This window comes from Embiotoca jacksoni, unplaced genomic scaffold (genome assembly GCF_022577435.1).
Source record: "Embiotoca jacksoni isolate LCO1_2020_lvr unplaced genomic scaffold, fEmbJac1.0.p SCAF_2, whole genome shotgun sequence".
Classification (NCBI taxonomy): Eukaryota; Metazoa; Chordata; class Actinopteri; family Embiotocidae; genus Embiotoca; species Embiotoca jacksoni.
Window position 1 is genome coordinate 6,638,071 of NW_027185340.1, and position 18,368 is coordinate 6,656,438.

An 18,368-nucleotide genomic window follows, 5' to 3' on the forward strand; every position below is an offset into this window, starting at 1 on the left:
TAAGGTGTCACTTACAGACTTTTTTTTTAAATTTTCTTTTGACTTTGTTTAGTTCTCATCAGGCAAATGTGCTGCGTGTCATCTACCTGCCAACGGTGTATTTGTGCGCATTTCGGGAGAGGGTGCGTCCTATGTACGCTTTGATTTGGGTTCATTTAGTGGCATTTAGTGTTTTCCAGCCGGACATATTCAAATGTGAGCGTCTCACTACCCAATTGCCATAGAAATCCTAACGCACCATGAAGACTGTCAAAGCAGCCAGCCTTCCTCTCAGAAGCTGCAGCCTTTGAAGTGGTGCAGAACTGGCGTTGGTCAATTTTAATTCTATAGACTGGACAGGCAACTCTTTGAAAGTGAGATTGTGCGTTTTAATGGAGGAAATAAGAGGGAGAACTTGTTTTATACACTCTATACAAGGCTTTGCTTATTGTCAGATATCTTTTATCTTTTATTTTTCCCATGAATGATTCATGCCTGAGCTGCTTTGTGCTGTCGCGCCTTTCAGAGTTAGCGCCATCAGGGGGCTTTAAGTTTTCCCATTAGCTCAGTGATTAGTTTCTACCAGCCTCCTTGGCCCGTTGGGCCCGTTTCTGAGAACACTGGATATGTTTTTGAAATGTCAGCATTGCAAGTGAACAGAGCTACTTCAACTTCTCCATTTGAGCTGAGACTGACACTGATGCGTTGTTGACTCTTATTTACAGTTCACATTAAAAATGTATTATTTGACAGGAAAGGTACAGCCTCCTAAAATACATTGTACAAAGAGTAAAAATCTCAATCACCAGAGTCCTTCGGAATTAACAGTCCATTCGTAGCTTGTAAATTTTCTAATGACCAAAACAAATGATGTTATCAATCAAATTTTCCACATAAATCATAATAATTTGACACTTGTTAAATATTTACTGTATATGTCCTGGTATTTTTTTTATTCATTTTTATCATGACTTTTATATTGTAAATTAAATCTTGAACATCAAGGGTCATAGCTGATTCATCTCTCTTTTTTTTTTATCCATTATGTCCAATGGCACCATGCACCTCAATATGAAAGACAGATCACTACAAAAGGCATGCGAGAAAGGGACTTTTCACATTACACAGCCTATTCAAGTAAATGTTTTCTTCTGTTACAGAGCACAAATAAAATCAGAAAGTGAACCAAAAAAAAAAGTTAAACATAAATTTGAAAAAAAAAAGAAAAGAAAAACATCAGCAGGGTACTACAAATCACCAAAACTGATATTATTATTCTTTGGCGTTTCTGTAATTCCAGTACAACATTGATACCAGCAAATAAATTACAATGTACAAAACAACATTTTTTTTTTTTTTGTAATTAAAACTACACAACATTCACAAGCATCAGTACAATTACATATATACAAATCGTACAGGGTCAAAGCCTGTCAGTGTAGACATTTAGGGTCTCGAGGGACTTACTGGACTCTTTAACAAGCTTTACGCTTGCGTTTTGCATAAAATATAGTCTTAAATAGTTCTTAAATATTACAAAATTCCATCCAAACACATGTATTGTATAAATCTGCAAAGGTAAATGAGAACCTTTAAGACACTCAGATGTTTGCCTCCTCATTTTGATTTTTCCATATTGGTTTGTACCACATGTTAAAGAAATCATATTAATAGTAATAATAAAAGCCTCATAGCCAGCTGTTTTTGGCCATTAACTATTTGTTGCCACTTGTGGGATAATAAGCAGTACCTTTTCCCCCTTACATGTCCCTAACATGACAGTGATTGATTGCAGTCCAGTTATTAACTGCTAGAGGATGATGGGAGGCCATGTGTAAGATGTCACCAGTTGAGTCTTAAGTAATGCAGTTAATTAAAACCTGCATATCGATTTTACAAAATAAAACATTCATTTTGAAAAGTTGTGGTCAAATCTGGAGGAAATTAAGATTTTTTTTTTTTTAATTTTGTATTATTATTATTTTTGGGGGGGTTCTTTTGAATAGGAAGCACATTTTTGAACTTTCACTGTAAATTGTAGTTTCAAATTGTTCATCTGACAGTTATGGTTTCCACTTTAGGTGAAGGTCAGGGGTCAACTGAGAGAAATTCCCTCCTAATATACTGAAACATCCACAGTGGATGAGGATTTGCTGCGTTTAGCGCATTTTCTACAGCGAAAATACCTGAACAATATCCCAAAGCGCACGGGCCAGCATGGATCTACACACTTTAATGGGTCAACTGGATGACAAGTTTGACAGTCACGTGGTTGTAAACAGGACATCAGAGCATTGTCCTTGGATCTGAATTTCTGAAAGAGTCCTCGTCGTCTGAATCTGACGTTGGCACATCGCTGGAGGGGGTGTGGAGGTGGTTGGGTCCCCCGCTCCCCTGGCACACATACCACTCATTGAGGTTGGTGACCTGGGGGGAGAGGTTCGCCGAGCGGTTCCTGTGCGGTTCAGAATTGGGCGAGAGAGGGTCCCCGAGAGGGTTTGTGGGGGAAATGTAGCTGACGTTGGTGGAAGGGGGCGGCGGGGACTTGCAGTGCACCTTCATGTGTTTCCGCAGCGAGCTCGGGTGTGTGTAGGACTTGTCACAGCCGCGGACTTTGCAGTAGTAAGGCTTGTCACTGGTGTGGACGTGAGAGTGCTTCTTCCGGTCGCTGCTGTTGGCGAATTTTCTGTCACAGCCGTCAAACTCGCACTTGAAAGGTTTCTCTCCTTGAATAAATGAGAAACAGATGCAATCAGTGCCATGTGGGATGATGTCACTGCTTTAAAAAAAAATTTGTCATGAAACAGATACATTTGCATTTTCAGACGAATCGCAGTATGACTAATGCTCGCTATCTCATATAACCTATTGAACCACAGCTTGTCAACACATCCTCTTAAATAAACACAACAAAAAAGGGGGGATTTCTCATTAACTGCTCAGTGTAGCAGCACTCCACTGGGGCTTCCTCCTCACCAGAGCTTATTCACTAAACAGCTACTCGAGCCACTTCTCCACACCCACTTGTCCAATGCGTATTCCTGCGTGAACACGTGTAACATGCCTCTAGGCCCTCTGGTTTACATGTGTGTATGTGGGTGGAAAGGGGGCACTCAAGAGACCACCAGGACACGTTTATGTATCGTAGTGGATAGTTCTTAACAGACAGCCACACACGCCACACACGCCACACACACACACACACACACACACACACACACACACACACACACACACACACACACACACACACTAATATTTAAAACAGTATTATTTTTCCAAATGTGCCCTGGTTAAAAATTGCGAATTAGAGTATAGTTTCCAAATGATAAGTTAATAACCAACAGGAAGATGTAACTTGGACTTTCTGGCCAACTATATTTTTGGTAAATTACTTTTTTTTTTCCCTGGAGATTTTACATGATTCAGTGAGATGTTGGCAAAAGGCCAAAATTATACTCTTTATTGGCCAAAATACGACATTCAGTCTACGAAATAACTACAAAAACAGCTCCCAGAAAGGGGACTTGTGAGAATTCAATGTGGTGGAAAGTTAAGCATCGTCTTGAACTTTAAGCACTGGCGAGCTCTGACCGACGTTTCACCATGATGCGGTTGTTTTGGTCGACGGATGATATGATAGATTTAATCTCTCTACAGACAGTAGTGCATAGTTTGTAGTCAACTGTAAATCAATGTCTAAACCTAAAAAAAAAAAAATCTGTTTGCTGTTTCAATGCCATGCGTCCTGTGATACACATGTCGATATAAAAACTGCTTTTGCGTAAACGTCCTACGCCTGGGGACAGTTACATTTACGCGTGTTCTAGCGCTGTGCTGTACGTACGTAAGCACGTTTTACAAATCATATGCCCTAATCCTTTCACGCCTACTGCAGGCGTCTCGGTGGGTAAGTAAGAAAAAAAGTTTATATTTAAGAAAGGAAATGAAACACTTTTGCTTACTGTCCGAAAGCCTTACTGAATACAAGTTTAGCTTCTGCGCGCAATTACGCACAGTCTGTCCGTTTAGGACGTGAATGGTAAAACAAGGTCGCCTCGGATATAGACTACTACAGTGCTCTGAGATATTTTTCAGACATTGGTATGTAAGTTTAAGACAATTACAAAGTACTGACCTGTGTGAGTTCTCTTGTGAATCTTTAGATTCTCTGATCGAGCGAACACTTTTCCACATCCCGGGAAAGGACACGGGAAGGGCTTTTCTCCCGTATGAACTCGGATGTGATTTATCAGTTTGTACTTCGCTTTGAAAGCTTTTCCTTCCCGTGGACATTCCTCCCAAAAACAGACGTGGCTGCTCTGCTCCGGTCCCCCGACATGCTCCACCGTGACGTGGTTGACCAGCTCGTGCATGGTGCTGTAAGTTTTGGAGCAGGGCTTTTTCTGACTTTGCTCCTGGTCAATCCATTTGCAGATTAGCTCTTGCTTGATGGGCTGCCGCATGTATCTCAAAAACGCTCCCGCGGCTCCGTGAGGAGCAGAAGCGATGTTCACATTGAGGTTCATGGAGTTGTAGCTGTGGAGAGAAGACGGTCCATAGTGCTCTGGCCTGTGCCCGAAGTGCTCCGGCCTGCCGTAGATGTCCCCCGGTATACCCAGGCGCATCTGCCCATTGAGGGCATGGTGGTGGGCACCTGGGGACGCCTGGTCGTGAAGTCCAGTAAAAAGTGAATGGGCCCCACTTTCCGTGTGCCCATAAGCACCTGTTGGGGAGATGAACATGCCATGGTGATGAGGGGAGGAGGCGGAACTATGCTGGTCGCCAAGTGCATGCATAGCAGAGGCTGAGAGTTCTCTCCTGAGGATGAAGTCCCTGCTGCTTGAGTAGCCTGAGTGGGGGTGAGCCACGGGGAAACCAACTGTGGTCTGAGCAGAAGTGAAAGATGCCGCGGTCTGGGCTTCGGGATGGCTCTGAATGTGCTGAGATGGGCTAAGTTTGAGAGCATTTGTCTGTGCCATGTGCTCTGGTCCAAATGGAGTGAGTGCCACTCCGGGGTCGTTGCCCAGCTCCCCAGGGTGGAGGTGGGCATGGTGGGAGAGAGGGTGATGCCCCCCTAGCCCCGGGAAGCCTGTCATATTCTGATGAGGAAGGGGTTGAGTCGCTGCCAAATCCGCTAATCTTATCGCCGGATTCCTCTTGCTTAAAGGGGGTTCCATAACTACACTGACAAGTCCATCCGCACTCACCGCAATTGTTTTTCACCACACCACGCTCTCTAAAACATCAGGAAAATATGTATATAAGGGGTCTATAAGTTCTTTTGTCCGGCTTCTAACTCTGCTTGCTCCTTTTCCCACTCTGTCCTCAAGCGATTGGCAGAACATACAACAGTTGGAGGACACAGTGGGGAATACAGTTTAGAAATGGCACTGCGGGTATTGGACGGATTTCGGTGACTGGCAGTTAGGAGAACGAAGCGATTGGCTGTCGTTCAGCGCAGGGGCTCAGCAGGGTTCCGCCCCCTCACTCTCTTTATCGCTGTTGACTCCAAAAAGTTGTACTCACAAAGTTACCAGCAGCTCTGTTTGTGTGGCTTTCTGTTTACGGGTGCTGGTCCGTGTGGATGACAAAAATATCAGTTTATGTGACAAGTGCAGCCTGGTTTATCCCCCTTTTTTTATGCCCAAATGTTTTTTCCAGTGATGTGATTTTTTTTTTTTCCACCAAAAAAAAAAGAAAGAAAAAAAAAAAAAAGAAAAAAAAAAAGGAAGCCCGCTGCTGGTGAATGTGAGACTGATGTAAAGGATGTGACAAATGTATAAAATAGGCAGGCGCGCAAAGTTTAATGATCTAGTATTTAGACATTTTTTTGGTTAACAAGAAGCAGATCTGAAAACACATGCATCTTAACATGATTTGTCAGGAAAATGGAAGATGACAAGAGCGCACATGTGGGAGGGTAATGCATTTTTTACATAAAAAAATCAAATATAATTAGGAGTAAATACATAAAATAAACAGACATCAGAAGAATAGATGGTCGTCCGGTCGTGGTTAATGTTGTTTTAAAGCTTTACTCTCAGTACCAGTTATTGTTGAGTATTATATGATTTATTTTCTTCATATGTTGATTTAAATAATGACCTCTGCACTTAAATTTAAAGAAGTATTAAATAGAGTTTTGGATAGTGTAGGCTGTAAACTAGAATGCTGAAGTTAGGAAAAACAACTGACGTGTCTTAAATGTTTACTTGTTCTTTTTTTTTTTTTTTCAAAATACCCCAGTTAAAAAAAAAATATTACAAATTTAAGTGGTTTTAATATTAATATAAACATTGTTTCAACAAATGAATCTGAGTTCTAGTTGTAGCTGTCTTTTTTTTTTTGGTGAATGTCTTGGACCTGCGAAGGGTGTCAGGTATTTTTTTTTATTTTGAATGTTTTTCTGGTAATCGTTATTTTTTTGTTGTTGTAATCTTGCTTCTGCAGGTTGTCAGACACTTACACTGTTTTTAAGTTCCCTTCATATGTGACAGATCATGCCATGGCGGTAAAACCCCATGTTGACAGCAGTACGTGTATACCACTGACATGTCTCAATTCACCTTTCCAGTCGAATTGTGATAACTCACCTCAAACTACAAATCAGCATGTCAGCTACATGTGCGAGGCTGTCGAGACCTGTAAAGGAGCTGGTCTTGAAAACATATACAACTCGAAATATTCCACCAGCAGCGCTGGTGTTCTTCCATTCAAGTTTTTTTAATTGATTTTCATCATGTTAGAGAGGAAAGCTTTACATGTTATGGGCCCTGTTGCACGTGCTCCCCTGTTGAAAGTGATTTATGAACCTAATAATCAGCAGCTGGGGCGAAGGCTTAAGACGTTTCATATTTACATTAGGTGTTGTAGTACTAATAAAATAAAAAAATAAAAAAAGTGTATCAATTTAAGGTGATTATTTCCTTGCTTCCTGATGCCAATCATGTTAATTTTACTTGCTCAGTGAGTCGATGTAATATTTATATATTTTTTTTTATCATGAATTTAAAAAAAAAAAAAAAAAAATCACAAAACAATTGCAGCCATGACCACGTGTGTGTCTCGGGCATGTTGTTAATAAATAAATTATGGCCAACTCCAAAGATAGCTTCTGGAAGCCCATAAAACACAGAAGAGCGGTGGGTGCATTGTTTATGATTTGTTTAAGGGCCCTCTTTCATACACATTAAATTAAACAGCACAGTAAATTGGACCTAATCCATACACGGACAAGTTCAAAATGAAGTGTGATCATTTTGATGGCAAAATACTCTAATGATGGCTGCTATCATTGTGGCTAGACGGTTTAAAAAAAAAATGTTTTTATCAACCACATGCAAATGTCGGTCTCTTTTTGGTCACTGTGCTGCACGTTGTGTTTAAATTTACCACACCCATCTTATTTTGAAATGTCAAAAAAAAAAAAAAAAAGATATAGAGGTGGCTTGGAGTTTTGGGGTGTTTTGGGTTAATTTTTATTGACTTATAGCTTCCAAATTACCCAAAGCTGTCGATGCCTCAGACGGAAGAGGGGGGCGTCTTAAACCTCTTTCTCTCTTCCTCTCTCTCTCTCTCCCCCTCTAAAACAAAGACGCTTTGTCATAAACAGGGTTATTTTACCAAAAGGAGTCAAGAGGGCAGCATATGTGGTCTTAACGGGTCATAGGTCAAACATCCATGAAACACAAGTTCACGGAAGCCACACACGTAACCTTCCAGTGTGTCAACATATTGATACTGTCAAATAACAGAGAGGAGAAATACGCCTGTGGCACCCATAATGATACGCAGAGCAGAGCACCTTTATGTGATCAAAACGGTAGATTTGTATTGATAGCTTTGAGTAAAAGCTGTCACTTTTATATCAGTTCTGACTTCAGATGTAATTCTGAGTAATGTTTCAAGTGATTTATTAGTTATATCTGTAGGCCATGTCTCTGTGTATTGGTGCTCCTAAAACCTGTTGAAATACTGGTCTTTAGGGAATTGTCAATAGGCTGGAACCACAGCCATGTGCCTCTTGCCGATTGATTTTTTTTTTTTTTTTTTTTTTAAATTTTCTTTCGCTTTTTTTTTTTTTTTTCTTACCCTCCTATCTGGGGAAGGTTCTGTGGTTTTCCAGAGAAATAAAGAACTTCTCATAGGGGTCGGCAGACGTGACTTTGAACTTGGATCAGCTCCTGCGTTTCCTGTGGTGCGGGTTGAAATAGACTTGGAAGAATGGCACACAACGCTCAGCCTGTCCCACTCTGAGCAAGGAGACGCACAATTTCCCCCCCCCCCTGAAAAAAAAAAAAAAAAAAAAAAAAAAAAAAAGTTTTTTAAAACGTTTCCCTCGCCTTCACCATTATTTGCCGCCTAGAGTGCGTCGGAGAGCTGCAGCCACACATGGGGAGATGTGTTGTGTGAAGGAACGGCAGAGCTTGTGGGATTTTAATTTGGTGAAAATGTAAGTAAACTTCCTTTTGACTTGTGCGTGAGTGAGCAGCTGTGATGTATGGCTTGATTCGGTGCATGCCTGTGGTGGAAAGTTGCCAGTAAAAGAGGCAAATGCTTGTTTTGAAAATGGGACATCCCTCTGTCTGTTTTATGGGTTCATGCCTTTATGGGAAACAAAAAGGGAACGCATGAAGAAGATGTTATGGTTAACAGTGGAAAAATCATTATGTCGTTTTGAGGGATAAAACAAACATCACAAAGACGTGTGCTCTTGTCACTTAAGGGTTAACTTGGATCTCAGCGCGGTTCACCACCATAACATGTAACTTAATTGGTGTGGTGAATGTGAGAACCAGAGGAAGCACAACCAGCAACATATAGAACCATTAAAAGAACCAACAACAAGCTCGGGCGGTTGCCAGTGTGATAACTGGAGCACCACTAAAAGGCCCAGTTGTGGTTGTTCTGTCACCAGTGAAAAACCACTGGAGTTCATATGGAGCCACACGTGCTTTTTCAGCTGAGAGGCATTAAGTGGCTTCAAGATATAAAAAAAAAAGAGAAAAAGAAAAAAGAAAGCCTATCATATTGTTTTACATTTTGTAATAAAATATAACACACACAAACTCAGACGTATACACCCATATATGTACATATATGCAGTAGGCTATTTGTATATAAAACCTGTTAAGGTGCACAGGAAGATTTTGCCATGAAGACTATAATACCTGGAAATACATTTAAATACACAAGGCTGTTGAGTCATATCGCCTGTATATTAACTAAATAGGTAAATAAGTAATTCCCTAATCCACTACATTAACATTTTAAAGGGGCTATTTCGCATACAATGCCGTGTTTCTCTATTATACCTACATTCTAAAACTTAAGCACCTACAGAATAAACACCAAATCCGTTGTCGCCTCTCTCTTGTCGTGATCCTCTCGCCTGCACCCTTCCCCCCCCCCCCATCTTCTCTTTTCTCCCCTCCCCTCCTCCACCCCCCCCCCCCCCCCCCCCCTCCCAAATCTTCGCCTCAAAGTAGGCGGCAATTATTAGTGGGAAATGGCGTTGCACTATTAAGTCGCCAAAGCGCTACCTGCTATTGGAGGGACACCTGGGATTGATGAGGCGCAGTGGCCAATGAGACTGCGAGGAATGAATGAACGGGCTCCAGTTAAAGGGGGCGGAAGAGGAGGTAGAGTCAGTCCACGGAGAAACAGGGACCCTCCGCGATAAACACAGGCGAGCCACAGAAACAAACACATGCCCCAATTGGAACAGCGTTTTTTGAGATGCTCCGGCTTATTCTCGTTCTGCGCACGCAGAAGACACCTAGTAAGATAATTATTTAATTCTGCGAGTGTATTTGAACGCATCCAACTGTCGTAGTCAAGAGGAGAGGACACAAGGAAACTCGTCACTTCGGTATTTGGATCTTTCAGTCAAGTAAACTAGAAGTAAATTGTCTGTTCGATAAACTGAGTTTTTTTTTTTTTGTTGTTTTTGTTTTTTTTTTCATGAGCGGAGCAGCGCTTTGAATTTCGCCTGATATGGTGTTTCCAAGGCTGGAAGTTAAATCGTTGCGTGCCAGCATCAACATTTGATTTTTTTTTTTTTTTTTTTTTTTTTTTCTTCTCTTTAACTTATTCGGTGTAGCTCTGAGCCCTGCGCTGGTTTAAACAAAACAATTGCTTTCTGAAATAATGTTACTGGATGCTGGTCACCAGTTCCCCGGACTGGGAGTGGGCTCATTTGCCAGGCATCACTCAGCAAGCGAGATGCAGGAGAGAGACTTGAGTTTGGCACAAAATAGCTTTGTAGACTCGGCACACATGGGTGCGTTTAAGCTGAACCATGATCTCTCTCCGGGACAGAGCTCTGCCTTCACCACCCAGGCGCCCGGCTACCCCGCTGCGGCTTTGGGGGCTCACGCCGCCCATGTCACGTCGTATGCAAGCTCTCCTTTCAACTCCACCAGGGACTTTCTCTTTCGTAGTCGCGGCTTCGGAGAATCCTCTCCGGCTAGCAGCCAACATACTATTTTTGGCCCCACGGCGGGATCCCTTCATCACTCCCACACAGACACTCAAGGCCACATTCTGTTCCCCGGGATCCACGACCAGCACGGGTCCCACGGATCCCCGAATGTCCTGAACGGGCAAATGAGGCTCGGACTACCCGGAGAAGTTTTCGGACGCTCAGACCAGTACCACCAGGTTTCCAGCCCGAGGACCGACCCGTACTCGGCCGCGCAGCTCCACAACCAGTACGGCTCCATGAATATGAACATGGGGATGAACATGGCAGCCCACCACCACCCCGGTGCCTTTTTCCGCTACATGAGGCAGCAGTGCATCAAGCAGGAGCTCATCTGCAAGTGGATCGACCCCGAGCAGCTGAGCAACCCCAAGAAGTCTTGCAACAAAACTTTTAGCACCATGCACGAGTTGGTCACGCACGTCTCCGTGGAGCATGTCGGTGGACCGGAGCAGACCAACCACGTCTGTTTCTGGGAGGATTGCCCCCGGGAGAGCAAACCGTTCAAGGCAAAATACAAACTGGTGAACCACATTCGGGTGCACACTGGAGAGAAGCCTTTTCCATGCCCCTTCCCCGGCTGTGGAAAGGTCTTCGCGCGGTCGGAAAACTTAAAGATACACAAGAGAACGCATACAGGTAATTTAAATTACATTGTTCCGTTTATTTAATTGATTTATTTTAAATAATACGATTGATTTAATTGCTGTCACTGAGGGCGCGTGTTCATTTGTTTCGCTGCTGTAAATATATGTCGTGCCAAGACAAACAGACATTAGGATCTAATCACCTACGGGTATTTCAGGCTGCTAAAGTGGATAGTATTCGTAGAACCAACCAAGTAGAGGATTACGTCCAGGAGGGAGATGGAATGTGTTTAGAATAAAGGTAGAATTAATTTATTCACTACACGGCTGCTGCGGGGACATTTGAATAATTCTCCTGCTCTAACACAATTTCCAAACGTGCCGAAAATAATTTAACCAGGCCTGTCCACGTTTAATTGTTTGGAGTAAACTTTAAAAATGGGTCAAAGGGGACTGGATGCGCGTTGCATGCGTCGTGGCAGCGAGGCTCGTAGTAAATCAGCTTGTGTCACGATACTGCGCTTTTATAGCTCACACTCTTCTCCTCTGTTTAAGTACGAATATTTCTTACTTTGGCCTCATTACATATTTGTATTTAGTTCCGAATCCATGTGCACGTAGTGTTTGCTTCGGAGTTGAGTGTGGATTCGGCCGTGCACAGCACCAGAGGTACTGCGAGGAATTCCTTTTGTTTTCTCCTGCGCCTCATTGATACGATCTAAGGTACAAGACAGGGCCATCAGCAGCGTTTCACTTTTGTATTTATTTTCTGGGGGAATACACTGAGGTGGCATGCCACGAAATTGCTCAGGTGCTAATTAGATTTTTATTGTCTCCCAGCAAATGGCGTGCCTTCTGTAGGCATACTGAGGACGGCCTTGTCGCCTTCTCCCACCCCCCCTCCAAAATCACATATGCGCATGATTTAGGCTAAATAAGCTGTTGCAGCTTCCCCCATCCCATTTTAAAAGGAGCTTTAAACTTTGAACATCACGTGGTGGGATGATCACAAGAGTTGTTTTACACACTGCATTTTTTTTTTTGGGAACACATCCACAGTATACTCTGCACTCAACTTTTGCCATTGAATTTTACGCACTGAATGATCTGCACGAGCCCTTGTTGTAACACACTCAGCCCGGGGCATTTCTCAGTTTAAAAAAAAAAAAAATATATATATATGTATATTTGAGTGTTTCTTCTTATTGTTTTTTCTGTAGGAGAGAAACCGTTCCAGTGCGAGTTTGAAGGCTGCGACAGAAGGTTTGCAAACAGCAGCGACCGAAAGAAACACATGCACGTTCACACGTCGGACAAGCCATATCTCTGCAAAATGTGTGACAAGTCATACACGCATCCCAGCTCTCTACGAAAACACATGAAGGTAAATACCTTGTCTCAGGAAGTGTGTGTTGTTACACTGTTTATCATGAGGCTATTGCACTGGTTGTATTTTAGATTTTGCATCATTCATTACCATTTAAATTCACCTCCTTTTTTTTTTTTTTTTTTTTTTTTTTTTTTTTTCCTTCGGTATATGCCAGATTGTAAATACTTATTTCTCTCTCTTCTTTTTTCCCCCCAGGTCCACGAATCGTCTCCACCAGCATCAGACTCGTCACCAGCAGCCAGCTCTGGCTACGAATCCTCCACACCTCCAGGCCTGGTGTCTCCCACCACGGAGACTCAAAGCAACACCACCCTGTCTCCAGCCTCAGCTGTGCACAACACCACCAGCCACAGTGGCCTGTCCTCCAATTTCAGTGAATGGTATGTTTAGGACTAAGCTGAAATGAAGCAACACACACTCATTTCACAGCACTGGGCCATTCAGCAGGAGGTTGGGACACGTGCACAGAGGAGGCACACAAACATTTGTTTATTTTTGATTTTATTATTTTTGATTAACCAGGGAAGATGATGATTACCAACAGAGGAAAATATGTACAATATTTTAGGTGTATTTCATATTGTAAATAATTACTAAAAGCCCACTTTCCCATTGGTTGTGATAGTTTGTCAGTCTTTGGTGTATAGATGTTCCTTCAATGGTAGCTATTTCTCTAACTGGACTCTTAGTGCACATATTACGATAAAATTGTACTATAATGTTGAATATTGTGATCCTAAGGCAAATTGATTGTACTATACTAAACATCTATGAACTGGAAAGAGTGCCAAAGTTAACATTTTAACTCAAACAGACCACAATATTATGCTTGTGAATGTATATTTTAGTTTGCTGGGCTTAACTTGTGATGTTTTGTGCTTTGCAAGTTTGAATTGTGAAATACTATCTGGAAGATTGTGAGGACAATAAACGTTGTGCCGTTCGATTTTTCTGTAACTACACCCCTTCCTTTTGTAAATATCAACTGCCATATTTATCCATTTGTAATTAAATTATGGTATTTACTTGCTACAGATGAAACAGTATTTATAAAGAATGTTTCTTTACTATAAATATGTACAATTACGAGCTAAACATGGGGCAGTTGTTTCGTTATGTGCTTTTGTTCAAAGTTTTAAGAGGTGTTTTCTTCCTTATTGTGATAAGAATTTTACTGCATACAAATATAATAAAAGGTGTTGCAAGTGCTAAATATTCTTTGCTTTTTTCTCCTTTCTCTGCTATTGGGTGCTGGTGTAGTTTAGTGAGCTACGTCTTGGTTGGCATTTGGTCTGGTTTGCAATGAATCGGGGGGCTTTCAGAAGAGTTTACTGTGTCTGTGACTTTGCCATCAGCTCCTCTGACAAATTCTTCATGCTGTTGGTCTTGAGTACATTATGGTGTTTTACCTTACGCTTTCCAAAGCATACTTACAGGCCCCAAACAACATGGCTGTTGTGGTGCTGAAGTAAACAAGAGATTTGGGAATGTAAGTGTGACCTGTGCGCGCACACACACACACACACACACACACACACACACACACACACACACACACACACACACACACACACACACACACACAGTAGGCCTAAACAGAAACTGTACCAAAAACAATGCATTAAATCCCACTTGTAAAAATCATTAGTGACCTCTTTTTTTTTTTCTTTTTCTTTTTTTTAGATTAAGAAAACTCAACAAGCTATACCGTTTCTTTTTTTTTGCACACTCAGCACACACTATAAATGTGTGTGCATGCTGTTCTGTCCATATGGAAAAGCAGCAAAACCCTTTTTTCTCCTCCATGTAAGGTATTTTGTCCTTTGATATTTTCCCACTCAAGTTCCTGAGTCAGTTTGAAAACACAGGCGTCCCCTCCCCTCCACACACACACACACACACACACACACACACACACACACACACACACACACACACGCACGCACGCACACGCACACACACGCACACACCTACCTCTACTGGCTCCCACCCCCACGTTGGACACTCCACTGCACATTGAGTCGGTGCAGAATCAGCCGTGAACTTGAACTTGACTCGGCTTCAGTCCTCTGTATAGGGAGATCATATTCGCGCTCTGGCAGTGACCTGTTATGGGAGATGGGCATATGTTGCCGTAGTCCTGATATTAATTTTAGATGGCTTTAAGAAAAAGCGCTAAAGGCGTGTTTGAATTTGACGGTTTGTAGCGCTGTGATTAAACATAACGACATAGATTATTGTCAGTGAATGTGTCATGCTCTCACGCATCCGAGGCTCTTTACAGAATATGGAGTAGCCAATAGGCCGAAGCTGTATTAAATAGTTTAATAGAAGTGTTTGTCAGCTGGTTGCTGGTTTGCGCTGCCTCTTGTCTAATTGCACGTGCTTCTCTGTGAATAAGTTGCTGTCATTATTGCACCACGAGTCGTGCTTCATGGATGTTGAGCATATAGCAAACACGCAGTGAGTCTTGTTATCCGTTGCAGGCCGACTCCACACTGTAGCAGGAGTGACACTCTGTCTTATGGAGCTGTTTTGCTGCAGGCTACATCGTCTCCTATTATACCAAGTGCTTACATTACGCTGCTCACAGAATAATGTAGCAAATAAAAAGCCTGCTACGATCTCAGGGGAGGCTGTGCTGATTACAACCAGACAAACTAAAATCTATTAGAACCTAATAAAAAAATAATCATTTTTGTTATTACAGATAAGTTTGAATTTTGTTTGGCCTACCTCACATATTTTGTTTGTCTTTTTTTTGTTTTGTTTTTTTGTTGGCAAAACCAAAGAAAAGTATCGGCTTTATCTGTGTCCCAGTGACGCATGAGCAAAAATATTGGTTTATATGCAGAATATTTAGCACTTGAAATCACCCCTTAATGGTCCCATTGGTGTCTGGCCCGGTGACCTCCTCTAAGAAAGGTATGACCTGTGGGGAGTGGGAAAGGTCAGCTCCACACAGTGTGTCGATGTCGGTTCCTGTTCGGCTCCTGCTGTGCTGATATTGATCCGCGGAGAAGGAAGCGCTTTCCTTCCCCCCTCTTCTCACTGCTCTTTGTACATTGTTGGCTGTACTGTAAGGATAATATACTGTAAGAACACACACCCAAAGTGCCTCACTGGGACTGTAGCATATAAATGATATAGTTATGTTTGCCCTCGGGTCAAAGTTAAGCTCTTGAGGTCATGTGATGTGGTCACTCAATCTCAGTCAAATTGGCGTTCTTGCGCACGTCTGTGCGGCAAGTCTGTGCGCAATAACGCCGGTAGGCGGGAAAGGGGAACCTTTTTATTTCCAAAAACAAAAGAATGTGTTGCCCATTTGAGGGCGATGTTTAATTTATAACATAAGAATATGCAATAGAATATTAAACTGAGCTACTATTGAACTACTATTGAACTACTTGCCAGATCGTTGTGTTTCATTATATCACAGCCTTCATGGCCGTTTGGTTCAATAAGAGAAAACTAACAGGGAAACAACAGGTTTTTACGTGCGCTGCTTTACGAAATAACTTTATTGGTTAGAAAAGCGACAAGAAGATCGAAAGATTTGAAAAGGACACATTTATTTATTTAATTGGTGACATTGCACACAACTTTAATAGTAGCCTGACTACATCAGTGAAGAAGAGTGTTAGGCCCGGTTAGTGTGTGAGGAAAGAGAGAGGGGACGAGGGGGGTGGGCTGCCATAGCCCGTTTTTAGGGACACATTTATGATGAACTACAGTTGATAGGGGCCAGCCTGTATTTAGGGAGACATTGTTTTAAATGACACTTGAAGATGTGAGCTAAACTGGTCTCTAGGTTGGTTGATTGAAGTTTGAGGAAGAGGGTAAAACAAATCGAGGAGAGGAGTGTGGGCCTCCTGAGAGTGAAATGAAGTCAGTGCGTCCAAGTGATGCTCCACAGAGTGCACTTGTTGGTACTTGTTGGTTGTAATCAGCATCATATCAGAAGTGTCAGTCATTTATCATTTCAGTTGAATCTCTCTCTCTCTCTCTCTCCCCCCTCTCCCTCTCTCTCTCTCTCTCTTTATATATATATATATATATATATATATATATATATATATATATATATATATATATATATATATATATTGTACAGTCACACTCACACACTAACCTAAGCACTCACACGTATACACAGTATAAACAAACTGTGCATAACTACTTGTTTTTGCTATTACGAAAAATAAGTATATATTGGATGTTAAATGTAATACGTATGTGTTTTTGCATAAATATCCCTCATTATAACGTGTAAGGGTTGGGAAAATAAAGCCAAAGCAGCAGCGGGCCTGCGTAATCACCGCAGCATAATGTATTGCTCTTTGTCACCGAGTTCATATTATATGACAGCGCTTGTTTATTTATTTATTTGATTACGTTAACGTTACGCATCTTGTTTGTTTTATATTTTTAGAAAAGCCTGTAGATTGAGCGACACCTCTTCTATCCTTTTTTAAAAAATTATTATTAGACAGCTACATCAAGTTCAATAAAAAGGAGCTGATTTCTTTTGATATATGAAACGTCATAACACACATTGAGTGTAGTAATGATTGACACTAAAGGGCAACGTGGCTTATTGGGCTTTTAATCCACCTTAATAATCAAAAGAAAATGCAATAAAATAAAAGTGAGGTATAGTTGTAATTAAACAGCGCAGGAGTAATTGCAGTAAACAAATAAACAAACACATAATCGACCTTGTTTCATTATAACAGCAATGCATTACTTTAATTATTTTAAATAATGATTTCATTTTCCAAAGTAAACGCAAAAGTTTCTAAAGGCCAGACAAACTCTTTCCAACTAACAAATTACCCAAAAATAATATTCGGAAATATTTACTAAATAAAAATTGCACATACACTTGTTCCTGTTTCTACTGAACTCGCTTTGCTCTGATTTAAATTGGTTTATCCAGTCGAAGTAGAAGTTACAAGTTCTGTCAGCTCGACTTCCTCTTTTCAGGCCTTTATTTTTCTGAATAGTTCCTTCATTATAAAATGTCAGTTATGGAGTAAAAAAAAAAAAAAAAAAAAAAAAAAAAAAAAAAAAATTCTCTGCTGCACACTTTAAATTCGTATATCTTAAACCCAATTCATCGCACAATGCGATACTTCCCAAATGGGCCTTCTCAGTAGAAATAACATCAGAGTTCTTCCGTGGCCATGTTTTCAAAGAAAACTTTTCAAACAAACGCCATATCCTTTAATTGAATTTGAACTGCTCTAATGAAATGAACGTGTCTGTTCGCCGGTCTGTGTTATTTATAGTCACACAAGTGCCACTTCAGACAGTGGGGCGTTCTGGTGCAAAGGACCGTTTTAATATGGGCAGGAAATGCTGCATAATATTTGATTAAAATATTAAATAATGAGCAAATGGGTAAAATAGTGAATAAAATAAAATGTGACAGGTATAATGCAGGTTAATTTATTCTTAGTGATTTGAAAGACTATGTTTATTTTTATGACTTGATATATGAAGCCATAAAGTTTATATTACAGAAAATATTGAAATATAATGGTTATATCACTGTTTATTTTGATAGTATGATTTACATGCAGGCTTGGAGGAGGCTGTTTGTCTCTATAGTGGCATCAGCTCAGAATGCACAGCATTATTAATTTAAACAAATATTCACCATTATGTAGAATGACTGTTTTCTTATGTTTTCTATCTGTTTTCCTTCTTTCTTTCTTTCTTTCTTTCTTTCTTTCTTTCTTTCTTTCTTTCTTTCTTTCTTTCTTTCTTTCTTTCTTTCTTTCTTCTCTCTCTCTCTCTCTCTCTTTCTTTCTTTCTTTCTTTCTTTCTTTCTTTCTTTCTTTCTTTCTTTCTTTCTTTCTTTCTTTCTGTCTGTCTGTCTCTCTGTCTGTCTCTCTGTCTGAATCTGTCTCCCTCTGTCTGC

General features: G+C 41.0%; 2 protein-coding genes and 1 long non-coding RNA gene across 3 annotated transcripts in view; 2 read left to right on the forward strand and 1 right to left on the reverse strand.

Moving 5' to 3' along the window:
* Nucleotides 1-682: 682 nt before the first annotated feature.
* Nucleotides 683-5,315, reverse strand: zic5 (zic family member 5 (odd-paired homolog, Drosophila)). Its single transcript, XM_069154276.1, has 2 exons — nucleotides 4,118-5,315; nucleotides 683-2,705 (listed from the first exon to the last, which is right to left on the reverse strand). Exons 1-2 carry the CDS (start codon nucleotides 5,157-5,159, stop codon nucleotides 2,266-2,268), a joined length of 1,482 nt encoding a protein of 493 aa, XP_069010377.1. The 5' UTR covers nucleotides 5,160-5,315; the 3' UTR covers nucleotides 683-2,265.
* Nucleotides 5,316-8,265: 2,950 nt separating this feature from the next.
* LOC138201110 (uncharacterized) overlaps nucleotides 8,266-18,368 on the forward strand; it is a 54,164-nt gene continuing 44,061 nt past the window's right edge. Inside the window, exon 1 of the long non-coding RNA XR_011178465.1 lies at nucleotides 8,266-8,434. This is a non-coding gene — a long non-coding RNA (uncharacterized lncRNA). The remainder of the gene's footprint in view (nucleotides 8,435-18,368) is intronic.
* On the forward strand, nucleotides 9,531-13,655 carry zic2a (zic family member 2 (odd-paired homolog, Drosophila), a). The gene is made up of 3 exons (XM_069154277.1): nucleotides 9,531-11,104; nucleotides 12,273-12,436; nucleotides 12,638-13,655. The coding sequence occupies exons 1-3, from the start codon at nucleotides 10,132-10,134 to the stop codon at nucleotides 12,830-12,832; spliced, it is 1,332 nt and encodes a 443-aa protein (XP_069010378.1). The 5' UTR covers nucleotides 9,531-10,131; the 3' UTR covers nucleotides 12,833-13,655.

Bases quoted from the DNA above. Each gene is read 5' to 3' on its own strand.
- zic5 (XM_069154276.1), bottom strand. From the start codon at position 5,159: ATGGAACCCCCTTTAAGCAAGAGGAATCCGGCGATAAGATTAGCGGAT. The intron at 2,706-4,117 runs GTCAGTACTTTG...CATTTATTCAAG, and splicing joins TCACAAGAGAACTCACACAG to GAGAGAAACCTTTCAAGTGC.
- zic2a (XM_069154277.1), top strand. From the start codon at position 10,132: ATGTTACTGGATGCTGGTCACCAGTTCCCCGGACTGGGAGTGGGCTCA. The intron at 11,105-12,272 runs GTAATTTAAATT...TTTTTTCTGTAG, and splicing joins ACACAAGAGAACGCATACAG to GAGAGAAACCGTTCCAGTGC. The intron at 12,437-12,637 runs GTAAATACCTTG...TTTTCCCCCCAG, and splicing joins CTCTACGAAAACACATGAAG to GTCCACGAATCGTCTCCACC.